Source organism: Augochlora pura, chromosome 3, assembly GCF_028453695.1.
Source record: "Augochlora pura isolate Apur16 chromosome 3, APUR_v2.2.1, whole genome shotgun sequence".
NCBI lineage: Eukaryota > Metazoa > Arthropoda > Insecta > Hymenoptera > Halictidae > Augochlora > Augochlora pura.
In genome coordinates, this window is record NC_135774.1 from 20,225,025 (window position 1) to 20,250,834 (window position 25,810).

The 25,810-nt window shown below is 42.2% G+C and overlaps 1 protein-coding gene across 1 annotated transcript; it reads right to left on the minus strand.

The window, feature by feature from the left end:
- Nucleotides 1-7,720: 7,720 nt before the first annotated feature.
- Nucleotides 7,721-13,922, minus strand: Lov (BTB/POZ domain-containing jim lovell protein). Its single transcript, XM_078197585.1, has 2 exons — nt 13,732-13,922; nt 7,721-9,736 (listed from the first exon to the last, which is right to left on the minus strand). The coding sequence occupies exons 1-2, from the start codon at nt 13,920-13,922 to the stop codon at nt 7,738-7,740; spliced, it is 2,190 nt and encodes a 729-aa protein (XP_078053711.1). The 3' UTR covers nt 7,721-7,737.
- Nucleotides 13,923-25,810: the final 11,888 nt, after the last annotated feature.

The window sequence follows — 25,810 nt, forward strand, 5'->3', positions numbered from 1 at the left end:
ATCGAAACCCGATCGAACGTGACCGACAGAACGATCTCCCTTGTCCGTGTCGAGTGAAAAACTGCCCGAGAAAAAAATCAAACGGAAACCCCGTTAAAATCATTCGACCACGAAAAAAAAGAAATCAAATTTTCCCGCTGAACCGTCGAACCCGCGCGTAATTCGAACACTTTAATCGTCGCCGAACGTCATCTGTTTTATCGAGAACAAGAGATAAGTATCGACAGCCGATAACACCGCGACCGAGTAAACGATCGAAAAGTTCGCGGCGCCATCTTTGAACGATGACGCGCACCCTCCGATGCGGCGATGCACTTTCCACTCGATGCACGGAACTTTGGAAACTTTCGCACATTTCTCACAATTACAATATTACACGACGAAACAGAAACCGCGTGTCTAATTTTACACACACACACACGCACACATACACACTCTTTCTCTCTCTTTCTTTCTGTCTCTCTCAGTCTCTCCCTATCTTTCATACTCCTGCACAATTTTACAATTCATTCCCTGCGCTGCTTTTTCAATTGTTCGCTCTGTCTTTAAACATGCGTTCGCTCATACACATACATATTCCCTTTCTCTCTTTTCTTCTCCCTTCCTGTCCACGATTTTTCACAATTTTTTGTCTTGATCCGTTTATCTATCGTTCAATTTGAAGGTTGTATCCGAAGAACAATGCTCACGTTGCACAATTATCGATAAATATATATATAATATATGTATATATATGTATGTATATATTACGCATAAATAATCGACTGCGCGCTCTTTGATCCTATTTACAAGTGTAGAGTTTCACGTAAATTAAAAATAATTATTTTCCGGAGGCAAATCGCTCTCTCGCGTACATGTTCTCTGTGCTTTTATCTTTCTCACTCTTTCTCTCTCTCTCTCTCCCTCTCATTCTCGCTCTTTCTTTCCTTTTCTCGCTCTCTTACTTTCTCTCCGATGCTCAATCATTCTATCTCCATTTGTCAACGAGTAAATAATACTTTTTTCACTCTTTTTCTCGCTCTTGTCTATCTTTACTGATTTGTTTCGTTTCCAACGGCTTTCTCTTTCTCTCCGCCTTACTCTTTCTCTCTCTCTCTCTGCCGTATTGTTCGGACAAAATCGTATCTATCTCATCCTCGTACTGTAGGAACTTAAGATGGTGACTTCGGTTCACGGAGTCCCAGAAAAATCAAAGTGTTCTCGTTTGTCGTATCCTGTGTTTCGCTCGGTATACATGTAGAAACTGTGTGCCCGTACAGCGGTAGGTAGGTAGGTAGGTAGGTATTATCAATGTAACAGTGTAGTTTCTCAAATATAGTTGCGATCGCGGCAGCGACGTTAGAAAAAACTATGAATCGCGGAGGCAGGCGCGAAGTTATCGCGATAATGACAACGACAGCGACGACGGCGACGGCGACGACGACAATATATAAATAAGAACGATCGCGATGTTGTTGCGTCGCTGATAACAATAGTAATGACGATAATCCTTACTTAATGATTAACGAATAAAGAAATAACGGACAACGTTGTATGAAATTGTATCTTGCTAAGAGGATCGTTTCGGCCGATCGAAGCGGTGCCTCGGAAACTAAGTTCCGAGATTTTCGTCGATATTTCGTGTTTTGTATGCACCGTTAAATGTTTGTCGGAATGTATTACGCGTGTCAACGACCAAGCCATCGTATTTTTGACAAGCGTCGGAATAGTATGATGTCTCCGATTTTAAATACAAGTTTCCATGTGTTACTGATCGAATGCACGACAATTTAATTAATGTTAGATCTGTACTATCGGTTTATTGAAATCGCGTGGCTCATTCATTGATGCGCCCGATGCCTCAATTCGTAGTTAGTCGGTTGTTTTTATCCCCCAATGTCCTGTTGATTTTCTACTCACGAGGCAGGCACCGCTTCGCCGTCGGCCAGTCTAAGAAATCAACGTTCGTCTGATAAAGCATCAAACGTGCGACACGTGTCGGAAAACAATGAAAAAATCAACGATACCACGATAGACTTAATGATATGTCGTGATCGCATCTCGTCAGGAGCGCGAGCGAATCGATCGGTCGGGATCTACCCGTTAACTAATGCGTAGTAATAATAGCGTTTTCGGTGCCGTTACAACTCGTAATGTAACAGAAGGAATGATAAGAGTAGTAATGATGGTAATAATAGGAGCATGTTGACACTTATAATAATAATTATGATAATTATAATGACAATAATAAAATTAATAATAACGATAATGATAATAATAATTATTATTAGACTGCGGAGCTTTATGGAGAATGAACACTTTTCAAGACGATTTTAAGAAACAGGAATAAAATAAAGGTAGTTTCTTTCTTTGAATCATTTTGATAGGCTGAAAATAATCCAACGACATTGTTAATCCTCATTATCCATATCAGACGTGACTTACGACTGTTAACTCGCTTTATACATAAATGAACATAATCCGCAGTATAATAATAAGAATAATAATAATTACAATTATAATAATAGAAATAATATTGATAATAATAGTCGTAATAATAATAGTTAAACCCACATAAAAAATTAGCAACTGTATTGGTGGATGCGTAACAAATGATAACGCCCAATGGAATTTGTGCTTTTCACCATTTCGAATACAACCTTTCCACCTCGTCCTTTCAATCCCCCCCCCCCCCCCCGACCCCTCCCACTATTCCTCTCCGCGCGATATTCACGTGCGTACGCGTATCCGAGATCTCTAACAACGAATCAATAATTATTATCGGGCAACCCTTATTAACCGGTTTCGCGACCCTTTAAAACTTCAACTAACTTGTACTACACGCAACAATGACGCGTACGTCCCGCGGTAATAAAGAGCAACCAATCGATACGCCACCCGTTCTCGGTTTCATTTTTTTTTCTATCTACAATCCCGTGTGACAATGACGGTCCCGATAACGTTCGCGTGTACACACAGAGCATCGAATGATTCCTTATCGATGATTCGGGCCGACCTCTTGGTCGAACTGCGGCCCGACGGACAATAAATCGTTCCGGATCCCGCGTGTTCGCGCGCGCAGTGCTTCCAACATCCTGCGATCAACACCGCAAGGTAGTTGATCACAGGTAGAGAAGCGAATGAGAAAAAAAACGAGATATTTTCTTTTGTAACGTCACGTTTTCGAGAAAATCGAATGCGAACGTTTGGCGAATAGGACTCGCCAAACGTTACCCATCCCTCATTCCTCTTTTCTTTTCAACTTGCTTCTCGTCTTCCGCGCGAATAATCGCCTTTCGGTTCTATCACGATCTTGGAAACACTTCGCGCGGCTCACCGTGTGTATGCACTCGTGAATAAGCGACGCATGTTTCCTTCACGTAACTTTCAAGTCCCCCCTCTTTCTCTCTCGCTCTCTCTCTCTCTCTCTCGTTCTTTCTTTCACATATACACAGCGTTTCGCGCGCAGAATCGTGCTCTTACTGTCGTTCGATTATCTTTCGCGTATCTTTCGTTCTCGATATGCTCGATCGTTCGCGTTCTCACTCTCTTTTTCTCTCTCGTTTCCTGCTCACCCCGCCCCTCCACAAAAAAACCTGAAAATCTTTCTATATCGTCCCCCCTCACGGTATGTAACAGAGGCACGAAAGAGCACGCTCTAATGTGTCGCAGTCAAGAGCGGATCGGAAGATCGTTCCCGATCTCTTAAAGAGCTTCTACGAACAACGAAACAGGCGTAAAGTTTCATTTCTCCATTTCGTTTGTTTTTCTTCACTTTTCGTTTTCATTAAAAAGAGTATACCCTAACTAACGTACTGATCCTTCCTTGTATTTCTTCCCCTCTCCCCCCCCCCCCCCCCCCCGTTAACTGCAAAATAATACTGAAGTCTGCACATGGGTGCCTATCACATATGTCTATTACGTAGTCTCTTTCTGGCAATCACTCTCATACACACGCGCACGATCATTAAATTTTATCTGCATCTCTATCGTTACGTACAATCATAAACGTTTAACGAAAGGAGACGCGCGGACGCGCTCCTCCCTTTCTCTTTCGCTCACACTCGCGCACACGTTCCTCTTTTTTCACTCTCTTTCCCTCTCCCTTTCTCTCTCTCTTTTCCTCTTCTCGCTTTCTCTCGCACGATCATTCGATCTCTCGCTCACTTGCTCGCGCACGCTCGTTTTAATTTCTCCTCCGTTTTATTGTTTTCACGTACGCAATCTCCCTACAGTTTCTGATTTTTTGTTATTTCGCAAGAGCGCCACAGCTTGTTTCGCTCTTTCTCGCGTCAACAGAGTGGGTAAAAAAAAAAATTGTTAAAACCATTTTCGACGTGGCCGTACCGCTTCGACTGTCCCTTCGGAAACATCGTCGTTCTCCGCGACCGTCGGAACGGAGCTTTCATCTTTCTTTTTGTGTACGCGCGTGTCCCGCGCGGTTTACGCATCGTTCTAAACTAACATGGAAACGGCTGACGAACGCATTATAAAAATAAGTTAAATTACTGTGTTCAAGCCGAGTCAGAGAATAGCTATTGTCAAATCTGGTATCCCGCGGGAGTTGAACAAATAAAATAAAGTTCTGTTCAAACTATAATACAATCGCGCAAATATAATGTACGAGAGGCAAAACGTGCGGTACAATCCGTCGCAGCAGTTATAAACTCTTTTGAGACACCCTGTATATATATATATATAATATTAATAATCAATAATAATATCCGTTTGTATTGTACAGGCTATTTTGGGGCTCAACGCCTGTGGTCACTCTAATATTTACTTACCCCCCCCCCCCCCCCCCCCCTTTCTATCCTCGTGCCCATACGCTTTCTCTCGTCATTACATTCTACTTAAGTTATTCATCTTTTTTTGTTTAATTAATAATATCTTTAATTTTGCTTTCGGTAGATGTAGCAAAGTGTGACAATAACGAAATTAATCACTTTTCCTGCTTTCTTCCTGATTCTCACACCCTTTCTCTCTCTTTCTCACTCTTTTTCTTGCTCTCTTCCTCACGCTCTTTCACTCTCTCTCTCTCTCTCTCTATCTCTCTCTCTCGCGCGCAAATCATCTTACTTTTTTTTATTATTTTCTTAAGTTCTTTAACGAAATAATCATCGTAAATGTATTATAGTTTTACGTTACTTTTTTCATTTTTCTTTATCATTACTTTTACAGTTTAATATGTAGCTTTTTTTTCTCTTTATCTATCGTAGATTTGTCTGTGGCTATCCCTGATGTGTTAGTTACCCTGCGCTTCCGTCTGGTTGTCGAAATATTGTTGCGAAATTGTGGTCTACGATTAAAATTTCATTATCGTTTCTCGTCCGTATCGTAATTCACGAATTCTTTTTTTTTTTCTTCGTTCGTCCTCTTTCACACCGTATTTCGTTTAAATCTCGTCCATTTCCTATTCTCGCTTTATCAAGTCTCCTTTCTCGTTACGTACGCCGAGAGCGTGCATTCGCGTTCCCTTCCGGGGCACCGGCCAAGATTCGCGCGATCGGATGGGTATATATTCTCCTTCTCGCCGGGAAGAAGGACAAGCGTCAGGGGAGCATCGTTTCGTCTTTCTTCGGAGCGGACTCGCGGGGGCCTCGACCTCGCCCGAGCGTCGTTCTCCAGCGAATCGACCGGTCGATTTGTTCGTGTTAAACGTACAGCGACGCCTGTCCCGACGACGCTCGAGTCCCCCCCCGGCCGGGATCGTCTTCGAAGAATACAATGTACAGAAGAAGAAGAATTAACGGAGCAACAAGTGTCAACGAATAAGAACCGAGCGTTGTTGTTCTTGTTGTTGTTGCAACGATCGGAAAACATTATTTACAGATGGAACGGTGCCAGAAAATTACACCGACCCACCGGAAGCCGGTGCCGGGATCGACTAGATCGCCGGACACCGTATCCCAACCGGAGCGATAGCCGCGAGAACACGCGACGAATCTTGGCGAGTCCCCGTTGAGCACTCATCCCCTATGACTATAAAATGCAACACACCAACCCCTCTCCCCGATCGTAACGTCGTTCTACGAATCAGTGCAGATTAATTCGCAAGTATTTTCGCGGGCGTTCTATCGGTGTCGAAATCCAATCGGGCGACGACTCCGCGAACGGCTCGCGCGGGAAAGTGACGTGCGCGCTTGGTTGTATCGGTGTAAGCTGTATAATATGTATATCCTCGGTCAACGTGGTTGGGAAACGTATAAAATAATATTTAACTGGAAGCTCGTTTGAACGCGGTCCGCGGAGGCAGCCAAGGGATCATCCCGCGAGAGTTTTACTTAATCAACGGTTCGCGCGGTGTAACGGTGATACACGGTGTCGGGTGATAACGAGTATTCCACGGTGAACAAGAATTGTCGCGAATACGAAATGCCACTGGGTAAATAGAAATCGGTGTGTACGTTCGTATATATGCTGCATGATTGTCAGAATCTGGTAACTATCGTTTAGAAGCGTTTGGCTGCGTGCGCGCGAGTCACCTTGCTACCTCCGGGTGCGTGTATGGAACAGGTCATCTTAACAATCTGTATATAGTTAAACGCTATTGTTCAAGTCTTTCGATCCTTACCTCATGTACATCACAGGCCACGAGGATCTTCGAAGTAGAAAGCGCGTCGTCGTCTCTTTCTCTCTCTCTCTCTCTCTCTCTCTCTTTCTCCCTATCGTACGTCACTTTCACGGCGAGCTCGTCCGCGCTATCTCAAGCAAACCGGAGTGTGAGCATTTTCCAGCAATTGCTATTCCATACAGCAGCCATCGTATTTACTCAGCCGTTTTACAGTACTATTTGGTATAATCGCTCTTGTAGCAGGAACTATTTATAGTGATGATACGAGTGGTCTCGCCCGCCGGCGAAAATCTCCGCTTCGAAACGCCTCGTTGCATCCTTATTAGCCGGAGTGGTACCGTTTTTCTTTTTCCGTCAACTTTTAATGCGTAGAAAGGGGTGTTGCGAGGATCGGGTGGGCTGGTGGTACCGGCGGTGGTGGCGAGTAGCGGTGATAGGGAACGAGCACCAGAAAAGACACCGGTGATGACTCTTCCTCTTCCTATTCTTCTTCTTCTACTTCATCCTTCTCTTTTCATTGTTTTACCTCTCCTGTTCTTGCCCCGTGCTGTCTCCGGGGGGGCATAGGCCACTAATTTTAACCAAGAAGACGAAGACCGGGTCGAAGGAAACGAGACGGATCTCGCTCGTGAGAGAGAATTTCGCCGGCACGCTCGACTGAGTCTGGCGTTTCGCGATCGACGGACAAAGGGGGCGACGTCAATATTTTTGCTGACGGAGAAAGATAGACAAAGTAAATCGAAAGAAACATAGAAAAGGAAGTGAAACGCAGTGACAGCGTGGCTTAAGCGTGGATTGAGCAGGGCGGAACGTCCGTCGAACTTACCCCGGGAGCTGTAATTGGTGATAGTCAGTCTTGTGAAAAAGAGAACAATCTCGCGGAAAAATCGGGGCCATGTGTATATCGATGTGTACGTGTTCTCCGTGTAAGTGTGCGGCGTACTGTGTGTACATGTTCCGCGTGTAATCGCGAGCGCGTGTATGTTGTGTACCCGATGCGTACGTCGACGATGGTCGCGTGCTGACGCGAGAACGGGTAACGTGTCCCGTGTGTGTGTGTACGTGTCGAGGGATCGTTAAACGGGATGGTTGTTGATCGGACACTGACGTGTCCGTGGTCCTTGAACAAGGATAATAAATATTACCGCGCGTACTTATCATCACGAGTAAAGCGACATTTGTTCCTAATCCGAACCGTTTTGTTGAAGTAGCGCGGGCGCCGATTGGGGTGGCTGCGGCTGCAACGATTCGTGATGATGGTGGTGATGATGATCGATCGGCGACGGTGTTCGACTACTTCGCGAAGTAGAAAGGTCGCCTCCGCCACCACCACCGCCGCCGCCACCCGGGTTCCCGGCTGGTTCGAAGGCCTTCTGTTCGCTCGGCGGTAGCAAATGCACCATACTAACTGGCACGGGGAACGCCGCGGCCGCAAAGTCGGGAAAGAAACCCTGCGGCAGGTTACCTCCTAGCAACGAATGATGAGGAAATCCGCTGTCGTCGCCTGGATGAGGTGGTAGACCGGTGAGCGGGTGGGTCATTTGCGTGGGCGGCTGGACGGTCTTGACGTTGTTGTTCAACGAGTTCATCACGACGTCGCCCGTCGTCGCGCCCGTGCAATCCCTTCGGAGCTGCTCGAGCTTCAGACTCTTCCCGTATTTACCTCGCACGTACATCAGAAGGCTGTTGTACGGAATACCGAAGATTCTGCTCGCTTGCGACGTCGTCATCTTCTTATTCCACACATGCTGCAGCGCTTCCGTCAGCTCCGCGTTCGTCCACGACCTCGGCGGTCCGCCCCTGGGCGCGCTGTGCTGACCTTTCGGTCTTCCCACCGGCAAGCCCCGACTGCCGTGGTCTCCCCACCTGCGCGGCGTGTCGCCGTCGCCCCTGTGCTTCTTGGGCTTCTTTCCTGGATGATGACCGCCGAGCCCTGCCGCGCCGAACAGCCCGTGCAGCGTTTCCGGCTTAAAGCTGTCGTGGAGGTCCGCTAAAAGGGTTCCCCTGTCGAGAGCACCCGCGTGAGGGAACAGTCCTCCGCCAAGAGACGCCACACCGTCCAATGGGAACATCGACGTGACGGAGCTACGCCGCGGTGTCAGCGGCGATTCTTGTTGTTGCTGCTGCTGTTGCTGGGACTGCTGATAGGGGTGCGTCCTGCCCGGTCCGTGCGGACTACCTTCCCGCGGATGATGACCCTGATGCGGTGGTGGCAGTTGGCTCTGCGGATGATTTGGCAACCACTGGGCCGCCAGCTGGCCCAGACTTGTCAGGTACTCGCTGTGATGATGTGGCGGCGTCAACGACAACGCCGACATTGCCGGCAGGCCTGCCGCAGCCGCCGCCGCCGCTGCTGCTGCCGCAGACGGAATATCTTGGAGGGAACCGTCGGGGTGTAGAAGACTCGTGCCGGTCAATGGCGACCCTCTCGGACTACTCGCCGCTTCGCTGCTCTCCGCCTTCATGTGGTGCTGATCGGTTCCGCTGGGTGACAATGACCTCTTCATCGAGAGGTTCTCCGCAATGTCCTCCTGCTGGTGTTGCTGGTTCTGCGAGATCGATGACTGCTGATGGTGTTGGTGATGCTGTGACTGTTGTTGACTGCCGCTCAGGTTCAGCCCGCTCGCCGGTGGGCTCAGGCTAACCGGCGGATGCGGTCGGCTGAGATCCTGCGGTACCAAATCGCCGGATCTTCTCCGCGGTCGTGCCTGTTTCCGACGAGGTATCGGCGATCCGCAGCTCTCCCGTAGCTCGCGCACCCCAAAATTCAAGTGACTCATGTGCGGTAACCTGTCGCGATGATCCCTCGCCGGATGAAAGATCGTGGGCGTCGCGGCCGCCATTGGTTCTCGCGTGGATGCCGGGGCCGTGCTCTCCGACGCGTTGTCGTCCTCCTCCGGGGTGCTGTGCCTGGCGCCTTCGGGGGTCGACGGCTCGCCCAGAAGAAGATCGGCGGTCGGCGTTTCCGGCGGAGACGCCAGTCTTGGCTCCGACGATGCCAATCCCCGCACTTGCAGACTCTCCGCGGCCCTCATCAAACCGGGCAGCTCCTCGCGACCGACCCGCACCTCGCCGCGGTACATAAAGTCGATCAGCGCTGCAACTTCGTGGCCCGGGAAGTCCTTCAACACGATCACCGGGTGCTTGCAGGGGTGTTCCGCGAATATCCTCTCGAAGAACGGGCTGGAAACACAAACGCATCGTTTTAATACGGAATTCTCGTTAGCATGGAATACCGTGCAATTCTTGCCATCAATTTGTCAACGGAATCGTGTCCGACCTGCACTGTTTCCTGATATTTCTGTCCGCGTATTTGTGCGCGCGTGCTCGCGACTGTGCCCGTTACTTTGTACGAAACGAAAAAGTATGGGAGCGGTACCTAAGTATGCATGTACGCGTTCCGTACTATCGTCTCCCCCCCTAACCTTCCCCGTTCTTTTACTTCTTATAAGACAATTATGCTTGATTTACTCCGCTATTATCAGACACGCAACCCTTACTTACAGCAAGAACCGAGTATATATATAATCTTTACGATGATTAAAAGAGTTTGAACGTCGTACCAACTACGCGTGTATTTATGGTCTTTTAAACTTGCTTAAAAGGTACAAGTCGTTCTTCTTTTAACGTCACTGTAACATGTCTCGCTGTGTTCGGAGGAACGTGTGCAGCGATGATATTTTATTCGCAATCGTTATGCCGTCACAGTTCAAGGAAATGGAAATGGCCTAAACCAGACACGGACGGAAACGGTATTTATTTGTTGTCCTCGGTATATGTTCTTCTGACCAGTTATTGTCTACCTTAGAGTCGGCAAAAGAGGGACAGCATGCTTTACGGACTGAAACCGCGTGCAAAAAGCTGAAGCAAGACTTAGCGTTCTCTTATGGATCGCCAGGTAGCAGGAGTTCTACACGAAACAAGACTTTCGTGTGGCAAGAGCAGCATTATCATCGTGTACTCGACAGAGTTGACCAGTAAACCACAAACAAATTTCGCAGAAGGCGATTTAGAGAGTGTTAAGAAAATAGAAAGAGGCGACTCGTAATATTTTTTTTTTGTAGCAACATATCGTTACGCTCCACTTGATTGAATTAAAAAGAGAAAATGAAGTGTTACCAGGTATGCAATATAATCATGTATGTATTCGTTATAAAAATGGTGCGATAAGAAGAGAAAGATTTTTAATGTAACTATGACAATGTTGCAGAGATAGTGAACAATTTTTGTAAAGTCGTAAACAAAATGTTTGTCTTCCGTCCGACACTATGCGACACTTACGCTTATTTTAATCTGTACAAGTCATTTAATAGATATAATGGAAAGAAATTATTTTAAGACCTTATATAAATATGTGCTAATATAGTCGTCAACGTGAATCTACTGTAAATGCATTCCCGTCGGCTCATTTCTCGAATGTAACGCAAGACCCGAGACAAATTCGCGAAATAACGATAGAAATTGCAAACAAATTATATATTCCGATATAATCAACGAAATCTATGTTAGGACGTTGAGACATATGTATTTATTTTGAAACCGATACGTGACGAATGTGATGATTCACATGTGCGTCGTCACGAATGCTGGTAAGAAAACCCAAATACTCAAACATGAGACATTCGATTCGAATGTGCCCAATGTAGAAAGATCCACAGAGGATATTGTCCGTTGTGAAATTATAAAAAGCCAAACAATTTTTATCAAATCTCGCGAAAATTATTCCACGTCATTTCGCAGTTACAAATATTACTAAATAGCATTCACAATATTCCAACTCTTATAGCGGAGAATATTTGGACATTAATTTACTTCGATTCGTTCTACCGGTTCTTCTATATTTTCATGTAAATAAAACGAATATTGATATTGTTACTATTAAACGACAGGGTTTGTCTCCGCAGCGACGCTAACAAAGTGGCAAGCGTTAAATCACGTTTACAGAAATTGTAGAAGTGTGGAAAAATGCAGTCTAATTCTGTTGCTCGAGAAGGCAAAAGACAGTAGTCTCTGTCAATATTATTGCGACATCGAGGATTGATAGCACCTTTGACCGTTTGCTTTCATACGTTCGCTTTTATTTTTTACACGAGCACATATAGAACCGTCGGCAGTGGAAACAACTAAACGTAGAAACATATCACGTCACGAAATTATGTGAAATCACGTGAAATCGTAAGAATGAAATCCGTCCACGCGTGACAATATGTAAGAGCAGCGTGATGCGATGCTGATCTGTTTCTAAATTTGACACAATAGAAATACGCAGGCTCACGTTCTTCGAATGTTATACGATTTGACATTAGTATGTTTCCACCCACTATTAACCCTTAAAGTTGCGATCATAGCTGTCTTATTGAATACATCTACTCCTGAAAATAACTAGCAAAGATCATTTTCTCACACGCGTATTGTATGTTACTATCTTTTTCACGAAGCAATTAGCCGAATACTGTCGATGAGTCAACGAAAGAAATTCACACAGAGTTAAATATAATAATCTCTTTTCGAACAGTGTGAGATTCGAGCAATATTTTATGTGTACACAGAACAATGTAAATGATTGGCTCAATATTTTGCATATTAGACGGAAGATATTTTAACAGATAAAAATACAACTTCAGGTAGATGAAACATGATGCGATATATTTTGCCAGAGATGATATACTGATTTTAACACAAGCAACTTCCATAACATGCGAAACAAAAATTTTCTGAGACAGAAACGCGTAAAATATCCACAACCAATTAAGTCTTAAACAGAAACTAGATTTCTTGCCTACAAGGCAGCACGCGTAATGAATTAATCTCATTTCAAAATTGTCTTAGAAAAAAAAGAAGTTTCAGAAATAATTGAGTAAAACTACTCACATCTGTTGATGTAATATGTATATAAAAGTTTTTAGATACTTAAAAATTCCGAAAATGACATAATCTTGAACGTGAAACCACAGTAAATGAAAGAAAAATATTATTCACGTCGCTTGCATATGATGAAGAAACTAAATGATTCGGCGTGATATCATTTCAATATTATTTTTCTATGCGTGTTTCTATGCGTTAATCTTTTAAATTATCGCCGATATTATCCGGCTTTTTATCAGTCAAAGGATGTTTCAATGATCGGAGCATGTATTTAGCGGTGATTGATGCATGAGAAAATACGGTAGCGCGATATATATTCCTAATTGTAACATGCAATTTTTTCTTGTACCGTTTTTGCTATGTGTAGTTTGACGTTACCACAATGGAACAAAATTTCTTTCTAATTCCTGATAATGGCCGTTTTTCCAGTTAAACCGCAGCTACCACATTCCTCGTGCCTTGCTCAAACCGATTTATGATCGTTTCGATTTGTTAGAGGCAATATCGGATGATGGAATACAAAATATCTAAATACGCATAGCACTTCTGTAACTTTTGCAAGAAGAGACGATCCAGTTACTCTGACGGATCATTACTTTTAGTGTTAAGACTTCCTTAATCTGTGTTAAAGTTAGAACACGATTTAATATGTTTTAAAAGAAATTAACCGACTATTTAACATGTTGGCTATAAATTAGTAGTGGCAAGAGTTATTAATGAATGTAATTTAATTAATAAAAATTGGACTGAATACCGATTTATAATATTGCTGCGTTTCTGGATCGCAAGTTTTCAGTCAAGCTTTTGTTCCGATTAAAATAATAGATAATCCAAAATAATTACATTGTTATATGTAAGTAAGGCTTCGATGACATGCATCAGATCCGAGAAAAACGTGTGCAAATTTGGAAGTTAACCCTTTAATGTTACTCGTGATACTAAATGTTCCTTCGCGAGCGTTGAGTCAGAAACCATGATTTGAAGTTACAATAATGAAATTTATAGAACAAGTATAAACAAGAACGTGTAATCTATTTCATGCAAAAATGAAGTGGCCTTGCAGTGGCCTATCCTACATCCAACGCTGCGAACTCTTTAGAGATAGGGGAAACACGGTAGCCGTATCGGTAACGCGTCGGTCATTGGTTGACAGACAGGTACGTGTCGTTTCGTAAAACATACGGAGAAACACAGAGAAACACAGAAAAGAAAACACAGGAGCCATCAATCTCGTGCATCGGATAGGACCAGCTTCTCGATAATGGGGAGAGAACGCGATGGACAAACAAGAAAAGATCACGATCGTTTCGTACCTGCAGGCACTAAGGACAACCTTGTGCGCCCTGAGGCTGGTCTCGGCGCATACCAGGGTCACGTCGACGAGTATCTCGGCGTGCAGCAGCGCCTCGAAAGCCTGTAGTATGTGGGTCTGATGATTGTTCCATCGTAGGGAGTAGTGCGACTGCAAAGCCATCCCATCGGGACTGTCCGCGGCGCTCGACATTTTTTCACCGCCGCTCGTGCCGTTAGCGGAGCCACCTTGCTCCGCCGCGTGCTCCTGCGTACCTCGGGATCCTGCGATCGTCTTTCTTTTCCATGCACGCACGCAAGCGGCTACGCACGTACCGTGAACGATGCCTCCCCTTCGACACTATCTTGAACGGCGCTGTTCTCCTGGAACAAGAAGAAATCGGTTCGACAATCAGTCTATGTTATCTTCGCAAGCGAACAATGGATCGTCGCATATTATGCAAAATAAAAATTTTCTAAGTCAATGGTAAGAAACAGTGATCGAAGAGAAATGTTCTGAGTTAATTGTCAAAAGCAGAAATAAAATAAACATTATCTAAGTTAATAATATAAGGCAGAAATCGAAGAGAAATGTTCTAAATTAAATGTAAGAGACAGAAATCATATAATTAATTTTTAACCCCTCACATTAGGGCAACGATCTCATGCAGGGTTTACTAAATATAAATGTTATTCTTCTGTTATGGATGTGTGGAAATGAAAGAAAATGTAGACATTTAAGAAGCAAGAATTGTCTTGTTCCGAAGGGAATTATTAAGGACGAGGAAGTGCTAAACAGTGTGGTTCTGAAAGAAAACGTAGGCGTTGATCTGTCAAGCCTTAAATGTGACTAATTACGCGTTTTATAACAATGATAAAGACTGGATTTATTCAATCTTCGTTATAAACTCTTGTTATAATAAGAATAATAATACTCTTTTTATAACATATGCTTGAATAAACAAGTCTGTCAAAAATTTCCTGACGTAAACATTTCTATAATTTCAGCAACTGTAATTATACTTCGGTATAATATTATTTTTAACGTTGCAAATGTGCAACATAACCGTGCGCATAACAATTTAGGATATGTTGTTCAATTTTTTCGTTAACTACTTGTATTATTATCTTGACAGTTACACAACGATTATAATTGTTTCGATTATAATAATTTTTTGAAAGAAAAAGAAAAATACTAATTATGCATCTACATTATCTTGAATACTTGAATGTATATGACAAGAGAACAGAATTTTGTTCCTATTAAAAAAAAAAAAGAAAGCTGAGTAACATTTATACTTAACAGATTGTTAATAAAAACTTAAAACACGAGTCGAACTCGTCAAACTATGCTATGGGGGTTAATTAAGACTTCAATACATAATCTAACTCTCTGAGGAAAATATCCTCAGTGCTTTAAAAGTTCCTCGGCTGCCAACGATTCACCCTTACCGAACGTATGTCACTTTCCATCTGACATTATACTTTAGGTACGAACATCTCGTGTTTGCCCTTTTCAATCCCAAGTGTTTCCTCTCATTTACCTCAAATTCGTTATGATATTATTAACTATTGGTGTAAAAGACATCGTCGAGATCAGGGATGGTGGTTTTGCCCCTATTCGACATATGTCATCCCTCGCAAGACATTAACCCCTTGTGGCCGACGTGTTTCCTTTCTCTGTTACCCCAGAATTTATTATAATATTATGTCGTTCGATCATAGTATCCTAAGTAATTTTATAACTTACCACGTAATTGTGCTACTATTCTCAAATATAACGTGAACAGGGACTGTTAGCGCAAACCTAATGGGGGCCTAAGGGGACTTGAACCTTGCGAAAGTGTACACTACTTTAGAAATTTGAACCTGTGCAAATTATTGTACACCTATAGTATTAGAAAACTTCGACTTCGTTTGCTGCGAATTAGTTCTTGTTTTTCAGATATCATAAATTTCTATCTTGTAAATAGTAAGCCGTGACGCACTGTTCCTTCTGTAATAAACAAAGGGGGACTCAAGTTGCAGCAAAAATGTACCTAAATTCAAGACATTTGTGAGCGAGGCACCATTGGAAGGAAACCGAGGACGATTCTCTAATATTGTTTGGTGACTATTACTTTTCATAGGTTGCCGTTCCAAAAGTAATGCACACACTTGTAAGGTACATTTGTGCAGCTCCAAGTGAAGAACATTATGATTTAAACTTTGAGAATTCGTCGGTATTCATTGACAATGCGATGTTTGTTTTGAGATATTCACTGTATGAAACCAGGTACGCTACGCGGTAAATTATTCTTCGTCCTAATTGTAATTCTTAATACTAAGCTGCGGACTTTTACGCAAAATAAGAATTGTCTTCCATAACTGTAGCTATCTTAATAAATGAAACATAATAAATTGACGTTACAAATTGCTTTCAATCTTTACATTACTTTAAATTTCAATTACCCAATTTTCCTTTAAATGTATAAAATTCACAGTGTAGTCATTACTATCTCTAAATCTATTAAACTTACCGATTGAAATGCTTCGACTACAAAGTTGTAACGCAACTCAAAGAATATCATGTTTATTGTTACAATAAACGAAATAATTTATATTCGTTTCCCAAAGAAAAGATATAAATCAAGCTATAAGGTATCGGTGAAAATAATTTCGCTACTTTTTGCTCGTACGTCGAATAAAATTCATGCGAATGTAGTGGACATTTGCGATGACCGACGGCGGATATCGGAGTATGTACTCCTGAAAATGAGGTTTATGATCAGTACAACGAAGTTCGCTTTCAATTGTCCTAGGAAGACAATTTCTATCACATTTGACACGTAAGCAGTTAGGATATAAGAGCTTATAGATTTTGGCGGGACTTGACCGTTCGTGACAAAGGATGAGCGAAACTATCGGTGATAGATAATAAGTTCTTCTACACGTTTTAAATCCCTAAACTCTGATCACTGGTGCGTACAGTTCATTAGGCCGATTAGGTTTAGGAACAGTTGATTGTATGGGGTACGGTGGTTGGCGGTGGATAGGGGTATAAGCGCGTCCGAGGGGCGCGTCTAATGCGCCTGAAGCGGATTTTGTGCGATTTAGAGTATTTAAACATATTGGACAGTGATTATAGTATTTGGTTGTCGTTTTCACAAAGTGCGTACCCATGTGACACGTCTGTGGTTGCTCGTACTCGTCGAATAACGCAAATGTCAGAAGCGACGATAGAGGCGGAAATGTTTTTTACAACTTGCAACGTGAATTTTAAACGCTAAAAGACCGCCGAGTGATCTATTGTACCTTTTGATAAGGAAATACGGTCTAGATTTGACGTATCTCGTGAATATTCGGTAGCGTAAAAATGGCGCGGCAATAATGGCGTGGAGAGTAATGGCGCGCGTTGTTACCATACCATTAGATCTCAGTCTGTGTAGGCAGATATCGGTACAAAAAAATTTGGATTTTACGTTGATCGGGTATTCAGAGTTTTTTTTCGGCATGTAGCGTAGAACGTGTGATGTCTTTCGTCATTTTTCCCTTGGAATGATGTAGCAATCAGTTATTATAGCAGGAAAAATTGCAACGAACAATCTGCATTGATGGAAAAGTTTTGCAGTATCCATTGCGACACGCGATGTTTAGCACAAATTGTCCCTTGCTGCTACGGAATTTGTGAAAAATGCTTTCCGTAGCCTAGGACACGCGGTACAGCGAATAGTTTATACAATATGAAAATGTAATTTCTTATAACTACACTTTGTACTTCGTTAAGATGTTCAATTTTCAAGAAATAATTTAAATGCTTGTATATAATAACGAATTAAAATCACGATAAAATCGTCGGCAAAACGTTCGACGAAATATTAATTGTTCACAATGGAGTCTCGTAGTTACTGAAAAACTTCTGAAGATTTAAATTACAAAATACACTCAAAGTTATTCATTGCCTATGATTATAAATAAATATCTACAATTGTAATATTTTACGTGCTTCAACTCGAAGATTCGAAATTACGTTCAGACTGCACGAAAAAAATATCTTTGAAAAGATGATATTTGTAATTCATAACCAGCTTGAGAAAGTACCACAGGTGTAAAATGTTAGATAAAATTTACAAGGTATACAAAAATTACACTTTTGCATGACCCTTGGATTTTACTTCGCGCATTGAACTACCATAAACTGATAGACCATGTGATATTATGTATTATTTTACTATGCTATTATTTACTTCGAAGTAACGTTTTTAGGTAGAAATCTACCCTTAGAAAATGTTCAAACTATCTGCGTGCTAGTTTATCTGAATAATAGTTTGATGTTACTTGAAGTAAGTACTTTCTTATAGAAGTTCATTTACAAATACTGCATTTATTGCTGGTATCCATTTCAGTTTCAGGAATGGTCCATATATCGAGGATACGCATTGAAATCACCAGTTACATAAAAATAATTCCATCCCAGAATTACTAATAATAATATTCCGAATGAATTCTACTTTAACATGTACGATTTTAATTATCTATGCCAATCACTAGATAAACCCACCGCCAACAAATTGTGAAAACAATCAAACGCGTACGCAAATCTGCTGGCATAATGACTCGAGAAATCGTTTCTAAAGTCGCGGAAACGTGACAAGTATATCGTTATTATAAAAATGACAGCTCGATCATCGAAAAAAGTGTTTTTCGCACGCTTACCCGGGAATATAATAGCGTATTCGAAGTCGATACATGGAGCGCGCGCCGACTTTCTCGTAAGCTTATAAGCTACCTCCGATGTTTACGATTAAAAGCGTCTGTCTTTCGAAACAATGTGCGTCTCTCGCATCGGTTCGTCAATAAAACTTGACCCGCAATTCGAAGTTCTATCAAATCCTGAAGATCGTTGCGCTTAAGTGGTAAACAGCGCTTATCGAATAAATCATATAATTTAGCAAAGAATCGAAATTTTTACGATCTGCGCGAGCAGCGCTCGGAAATCGAAATTAATAGAAGAAGATGATTACGAAAACACGAACGTTGCGCGTATGTATGCACGGCTCGTCTGCGGATACCGGCAAACATCGAAGTTCGCCTAAAATTTAACCGGTGAATTTATTCACAGACACGAACCGCAGTTCCGGGGTAGATCAGAACTACGTCGACAAAGAAAAAAAAATTGTTCCAGGGTTCGTTCGCTGAGGGTCAAACGGATCCTCAGGATTCGCGGCGCGGTGGTACGTCACTGTGCGCCTGTCGAAAACTCGTCGCAACTTTGTTGTCAAGCTTGCACGTGTTCGAAAAAAAGAAGAACGCGTACGAATAGCCAGCGACCCGTGTGCACCCTCGATGTTAATCGTCTTTTGTCGTCTTTCCGTGACGATGGCGAGGTGCGGAAGGATTCAAACGCGGCTTCGTGTTATTACGCGCGAAATCGCCGCGGGTGGCCACGTAAAGTCTTCTTTTACACTTTGAACGATTTTCGCGGATAAACAAATAACAAGATCGATCTTGTCCCGATAGCCAGCAAAAACTGGCTGTTTGTCACGACGCATCGGCATAACAATGTTACGCTCGCACGTAACAGTGTTACCGAAGGCGTTTGACTGCATTAATAATTCAAATACGAACCAATCCCGATGACGAGGAAACACATTGACCGCAAATCGTTACCTCGCGTCTCGATTTCGATGCGTTACCGAAAGAGGACACACGAACCGATGTTCCCGCCGATGATAACGATCTTTGCGGAACAAACGGTCACATTGGTCGAAGCAGTTCACAGGCAGGTTTCATCTAGCAGCAACCAAGAGCACAGTCCATTTTGTCACACGAAACAACGACGATGAACCGAGGATAACACACATGGCACTTGGATGGTCCTCAGGCGTTCGTTGGCTAGCAGCTCGTGTGCACTCGATCCGAGCGAATTCTCCAGGCACTTGTCTGCTAACCGGGGATCGGTCTATGACATGGGGAGACTGGAAGTTGATGGCAGGTGACTTACACGTCGGTCCTCGCGGGGAAACGCGTGGGTGGAGCGCGGATGGTTCGTTGGCGGGAAAGCTAAACACAGCCGGCGGACCGCGTGGTGGCTGCCGTGTGTAGCAGTGTGTATGTAGGGGAAGAGAAGACGTCGTCGAAGGATAGACAGAGAGGAATGCGCGCGTGCGAGAGAGAGAGAGAGAGAGGATAAGAGAACCGTGGCGCCCCTAAACGATCAGCTGATTCCTCACTGTCACCCACCGTCTTCTCGATAAAAGCACAAACGTGTTCACAGAAGGATCGGATTGGTTCGCGATTCCCCGGGCAGCCGCGTGTGTACCCGTATCACTATATATCTCGATCACTTTGGTACCAGTTTCTCCCGCGGGATGATTAATCGCTCCGTTTGGCGAACACTTGGCGGCACGATCATTTCGGATCGGAGCGGATCGATCTGTTCGATCGACGATTCAGGAATGCCGGGCCAACCGAGGAGGGTGGGGAAAAACGGGCGACCGGGTAGCGATGCAAAATCATAACGAGCGGAGTAAAAAGTCAGGTGGTTCACCGAAATAAAATCAAGAACTTCGAAAGAGAAAACTGACCGTATCGTGTGGTTGCGTGTGCGGCACAGCGGCGTCGGCGACGGCCGGTGAGTGAATGCGCCGTGACGTTAGGCGCCCCTCCTAAGATCCCCGCCCCTCTCGCTCCTTAAACTTCTCCCTCCCTCTCGGCAGTGTCGTCTCTTTTCCTATACGATACACGCCACTCACTTGCTCGCGCACTAACTAACCAACCTCCCTCTCTCTTGCCGGCCTCCTCCCCTTTCTTCCGTCTATCCCTCTCCCCACCGTGCTTCTCCTCTTCGTCACTTTACCGCCCCGCGCACAGACCTACCACCACCTCTCGCCACCTCTGGCGTGTGTCCTGCCGCTCTAACATTCGCGGACCGCCAACTACCCCTTTCCTTCCTTTCTACTTCAAGGGAAACCTACTGTTCCACGAGAGACGCGTTCCTTCTTGTTGCCCTAACTCGCGTTTCCTACCCCCGGCCGGTTTCTTCGTGCCCCACCTCCCCCACCCGGCACGAATCCACGCGCTTATCCGCGGACCGATGCAGCCGATAAGAAAAGTACGGCATGCACACACCTGAGGGCTGCGCGGCGGTGAATTCGCCTGAAACCGTGGACACCGGTCAACAAAATTTTTCAAATTTCAAATTTTATACTACGGATCGTATCTATTACGCGAGCATAATTTTTCATTAAAACTAATTTTTATTATACAAACTTTTACTAAGTGGCATTGTTCATTTGAAGAGAGCAATTTTTCTAACACTAATTCGTAATATTTCTATTCGACCATTTGCTAGTTTCTAACACACGCAGAATAATTTTGTTTGACAGGTCCCAAATTAATAACATATTCTCATTTAAATACCTTTTCCCATGTACTATAGTCTCGAAAGATATGAACACAAGATCTATACATATTCCACCTTTTAAATAAATCTTGGAAATTATCAAACCATTCTCCGTTGGGTTTACCTGCGGTAAATGACGGTCTTCCGAATTATCGGTCAGAAAGATCGGTGTGGTACCGAATTGCTATTGCCGTGGACTGCTGGCCACGGAAAACCGTTCCGAGCGGATGAATTTATAATGTCATATTTTTAACTACGTGTCTAGATGAAGATGAATTATACCAATAGATTTACCTCAGAATGAAAAATATTTACTTTGCGTATTTCATACGAATCTTTCGGGCGAAGTGTTAAATTACTTGTGAAGTGTTTATTATATAAAACAATGTTTCGAATAGAAATTACGCGGTGTCAAGAGAAGTGTACAACATAATAATTAGTTTCTCGTGATTTTGCTTTTCTATCAAGTTACGAAGGACATCTTGAATTTGTTTATAATCATATGTTATATCGATGTCATAATTCAAAAGATTACTAAAAGCTAAACAAAAAAGTATTAAGGTGTATTGTGTTAAAAATTGATAAACATCGACTTATCAGCATTATTCACGATTTCAGGCAAATTCACTACCATGTAGTAAGTGGAGCGGGGGATTCCACGTGTGGATCTTCGTGATATCGCAGCCCGTTTACTCTTATTTTTCGGATTCCGTTTCACCCCGGTTCGGCTGCACGAACGCGCGCTTTTCTTCGGCGATCGCGACGAGCAACATCCGATCGAAGCGACGCGCTTTTCCGTACCAGTTTCGTTTATGGTTGTTCGTTTTTCTCTGGGAATGAATTTACGAAGTCGGAGATCGCGTTACAGAAAAATAATTTCAAGGGAGAAAGAAGAAGCGTTCGGCTCGAAGCACGGCTAAACTTCATCGGTCGATCGCTGACCGGTTAAGATAAATACGAAGTCGAGGAAGATTTCGAGCAAGATGAGGAGTCAAGGCCGCCGACGGAGGTGGCACCGAGAGGGTGAATTCCAAGTTCAGGATCGTTCGAAGGATCTCGAATCGCAACGGGACACCATAGGAAAGTAGGAACTGTAGATAGCTCCCTACCTCCGCTTACACCTACGCGCGCTGCCACCCTTATGCTCCCGGTGCTCGTGTGCGTTCATGTAGTCGTCCCGAATACACTCGCGTCTTCTAGACTTCGCGACGCGATAAACTGCCAGCCTGGCCCGAAAGTCTCCAGCCGTCCTTCCCCCGTGAGCAGGACTTACACGAGTATTAAGTATCACCTGTCCGTAATTAGGTGCTAGGATTAATATGCTCGCGATTGCCATGCAAGTAATTCTTACGCAAAATCCCGAGGCTGGTGACTGCTATACGTTGGAACGGCGAACGGAGAGCTTGTTGCATCGGAATCACTATCATCCTGTTTTATTCTGATGCGTAAAATAATTATGTTCCTTCTATCGCTACCCAGAATTGACACCCTTTGGGAAATATTGCTAGAAAGTTTAAACCCTTGCACTATCGCTCCTTTCATGCTGTGACGATTAGCACTTATTCATACTTAATAATTTTCCTAATAGGACCAGACAAATTTTTATTTCCTGTATTGTCCTTATTTACCTTCGTTTCTATACTTCGATAATAGAAGAATATATTTTGATTTCGATGTAGAAGAAATTGAGAATATTTATATTTAATAGAGCTTGCATAAAATCATCACCACCAGTCTGACGCGTTATTATAGTGCAAGGGGTTAATGGTTAGATTGAGTGGCGATTAGATTGCATTATGACAAAGTGTCAGATTCGTTACAATGATTTCTAACTTGATCGACTAATATAGATGACATGCACTTTCTTTAATCCTTACGTCAAGAAACGAAATTGTGGACGTTGTTCAATAATCAAGATATCCGGACACCCCTGTGATGAGCTCCTATACTTCGTTGTTGTTTTATGTATATTTTAAAAATAATCATATAAATATAAATATACATTTTCATTTATTTTTTTACTTACTACAGCAGTCAAATATTATTTTTGATTAATTGTCTGGAGAATTTGTACTGCACTCTCTAATCTCTTCTTCTATAAGGGTACCTAAGTGCTCCGGTTATTGAGTAAAAGGTATATCAAAGTTTATCGTCCAATTTTAGTACCTTTAGAATAACGAAACTGTAGACCCGAAACAGATATCGGTAGGAACTGTACTAAATAATGACGATATAGCAGGATATCGAAATATTTCATGAGGAACAAAAAATATTTTGAAGTCAATGTGCAAAAGGGTATCCGGTTATTGGCATAAGGGTTGAAACTTTAACCTTCTGCTATCAATATTTAAGCACCGAAGCAAAAGTCGGCATGCATTCGATGTAATAAATATGTTTTTCCGCCTAGAAATTGATTTACAAGTGCCAATCACCATAGTTGTGAAATAAATCATAGTGCACTGGGTTAATACTGAACATAACGAGCATTAAAAATGTCTGGCATGTGTTGTTTTCTGAGAACTACAAGTTTGGATTTATTTAGACATCTTGCTACTTTTATTGTAACGTGTATTACTTGTATTATAGAATTTCGGTAATCATTTTCTCCTAAAGGCTCTTCATAATTACAGCAATTTTAAAGTACCAAATGTGGATCAAGTCATCTTGACCGGCACAACAGATTCAGCGATAAAAATATGCTGCTCGAGTTGTGCGAAACAAGAACCAAATAGATATTTCTTCCTCGATTTAATAATTTTAGTAACATAATATTCATCTAACTTAATAAAATCCGTCGGTTACTAATTGTTATACTCTAAAAACAATAGCCACGGTCTGTACGGGCAACATAGTTGTTACGACAAGGTCTGACATGGCTTCTAAATTGTTCTCATATGCACACATTGTTACTTTGACGATAATCGTCGAAGGCAGGCGTTACAAGCGTAAGGTTAAAATAATGTTGATCGGGTCGATTGTGGCTACTGACTTTAGGGCAGTTTAACGAAGAGAATCATCTTGTATTAATGTTTCCTACCCTTCATTTCTTAAATGTTTTCTTTTTTATTTATTAATGCTTTAAACCAGGTGGTTTATTTAGTAAATACATTGTTATGTGTGCGTATGTTCGATGTTGCTTATTATTTGAACGTTTTCATTAACGCATATAATATATTGCTATTGGAGTCAAGTTATGGAGAATATTTTACTTTTACTTTTTACTATTATATGATTAGATACTAAAAATACGGAGCAACCAACGCGATTTACTTCGATTCCCTGTACTCTTTAAAAGAGCATATTTTTAGACGCGACTGTCATAACATGCGCGTGAAAAAAATGTATAGTGTAACTAGTAGTAAAGCAAGTGGCAAAATAGAAGCTTTAAAATTGATTATTTTGATGCGCTTGGTAATAATAATGTCAAAGATTTTTGAATGTCATTTATATCATTACCTAGGACTTTTTTTCGGACTTCTTTGTTATTTCGTTTGATATTTGATTGCACTAAACACTACAATGAATCAAAGCTTATCAAGATCCGAACCGTACTTAACAATGCTATGTTTACCGTTTGGTAACAATATAGGGCTATAGAAATTCAGAGAATAATATTTCACTTAATTGAAACTGCCATATTTAATGTTCGCAAGGATTCTGATGATATCATGGCTGCTACCGCTATGGATCATTCAAATCCATGCGCATCAATTTCTTTGTTACATATTACCGAACCTGCTTCGGTAATATCAACGTTGACCTTCTCATTGGATTAAACATTTATAGCTAATGATTATATTACATTAGAACTTTTATCTATATTATATTAGAACTGAGAAGTAGAAAGTTAGATTATACGTAGGTAGAATGTTTGTAACAACGAGTCAAAATGAATCCAATTATCATCTGAAGGTAAAATAATGTTCGTGAGGTCTTTAAGTATTAATCAAAAACACATAATTACTTGTTAAGCGAAAACAATAAATAGTTATTACTGATGGAAGATATACAACGCAATGAATATTTTTATTATAAATTTTAGAAAAGAAGATTTAATTATAAATTTGAAATTAGAATAAATGTTTCATATGAAATTCAATTTCAAATAAGAAATTGTCCAGTAATTTATGGACGGTGATGTACTTTCTCAATTATCATGACCGCGAGGGGTTAAAACAATTTGTCAGGTTATGTCAGATTATGATTATGACCGCGAGGGCTTAAAACAATTTGTCCAAACGTCCAACAAAAAACTGCAGAACAATGAGTGTTTCAAATGCGCGACGCAATCATCATGCTTTATAACTAATTATTTTTGCTCACAAATTTTTCCTAACAATATTCCGGATGCAACATCTCTTCTATTTTAAATCTTTACACGATTCTAGCAATAAATGCCATTACCACATATTTTACTCGCGTACGCGAAGGACCGTCGCGCGCCTCGTATATTTGCAGTTGCTTATGTAAAATTGGCAGTTTTCTTTTATTTAAAGCAAAGTCGTTAACCGTTCGGCAAGTTATAATTGAGAATACATAATAGCGAATGTATCGATAAAATTAAACAGCACGAACGACAAAAATTTACAAGTTTGCACGCAATTACTCGAACGTCGCGAAAGATTGTTTCACGGCTACAACATCGGCTGTAATACTATATTCTGCACATGTCACTGGCAAAACTATCGCAATTACCTCCGACCTTGACGTCTACGAAC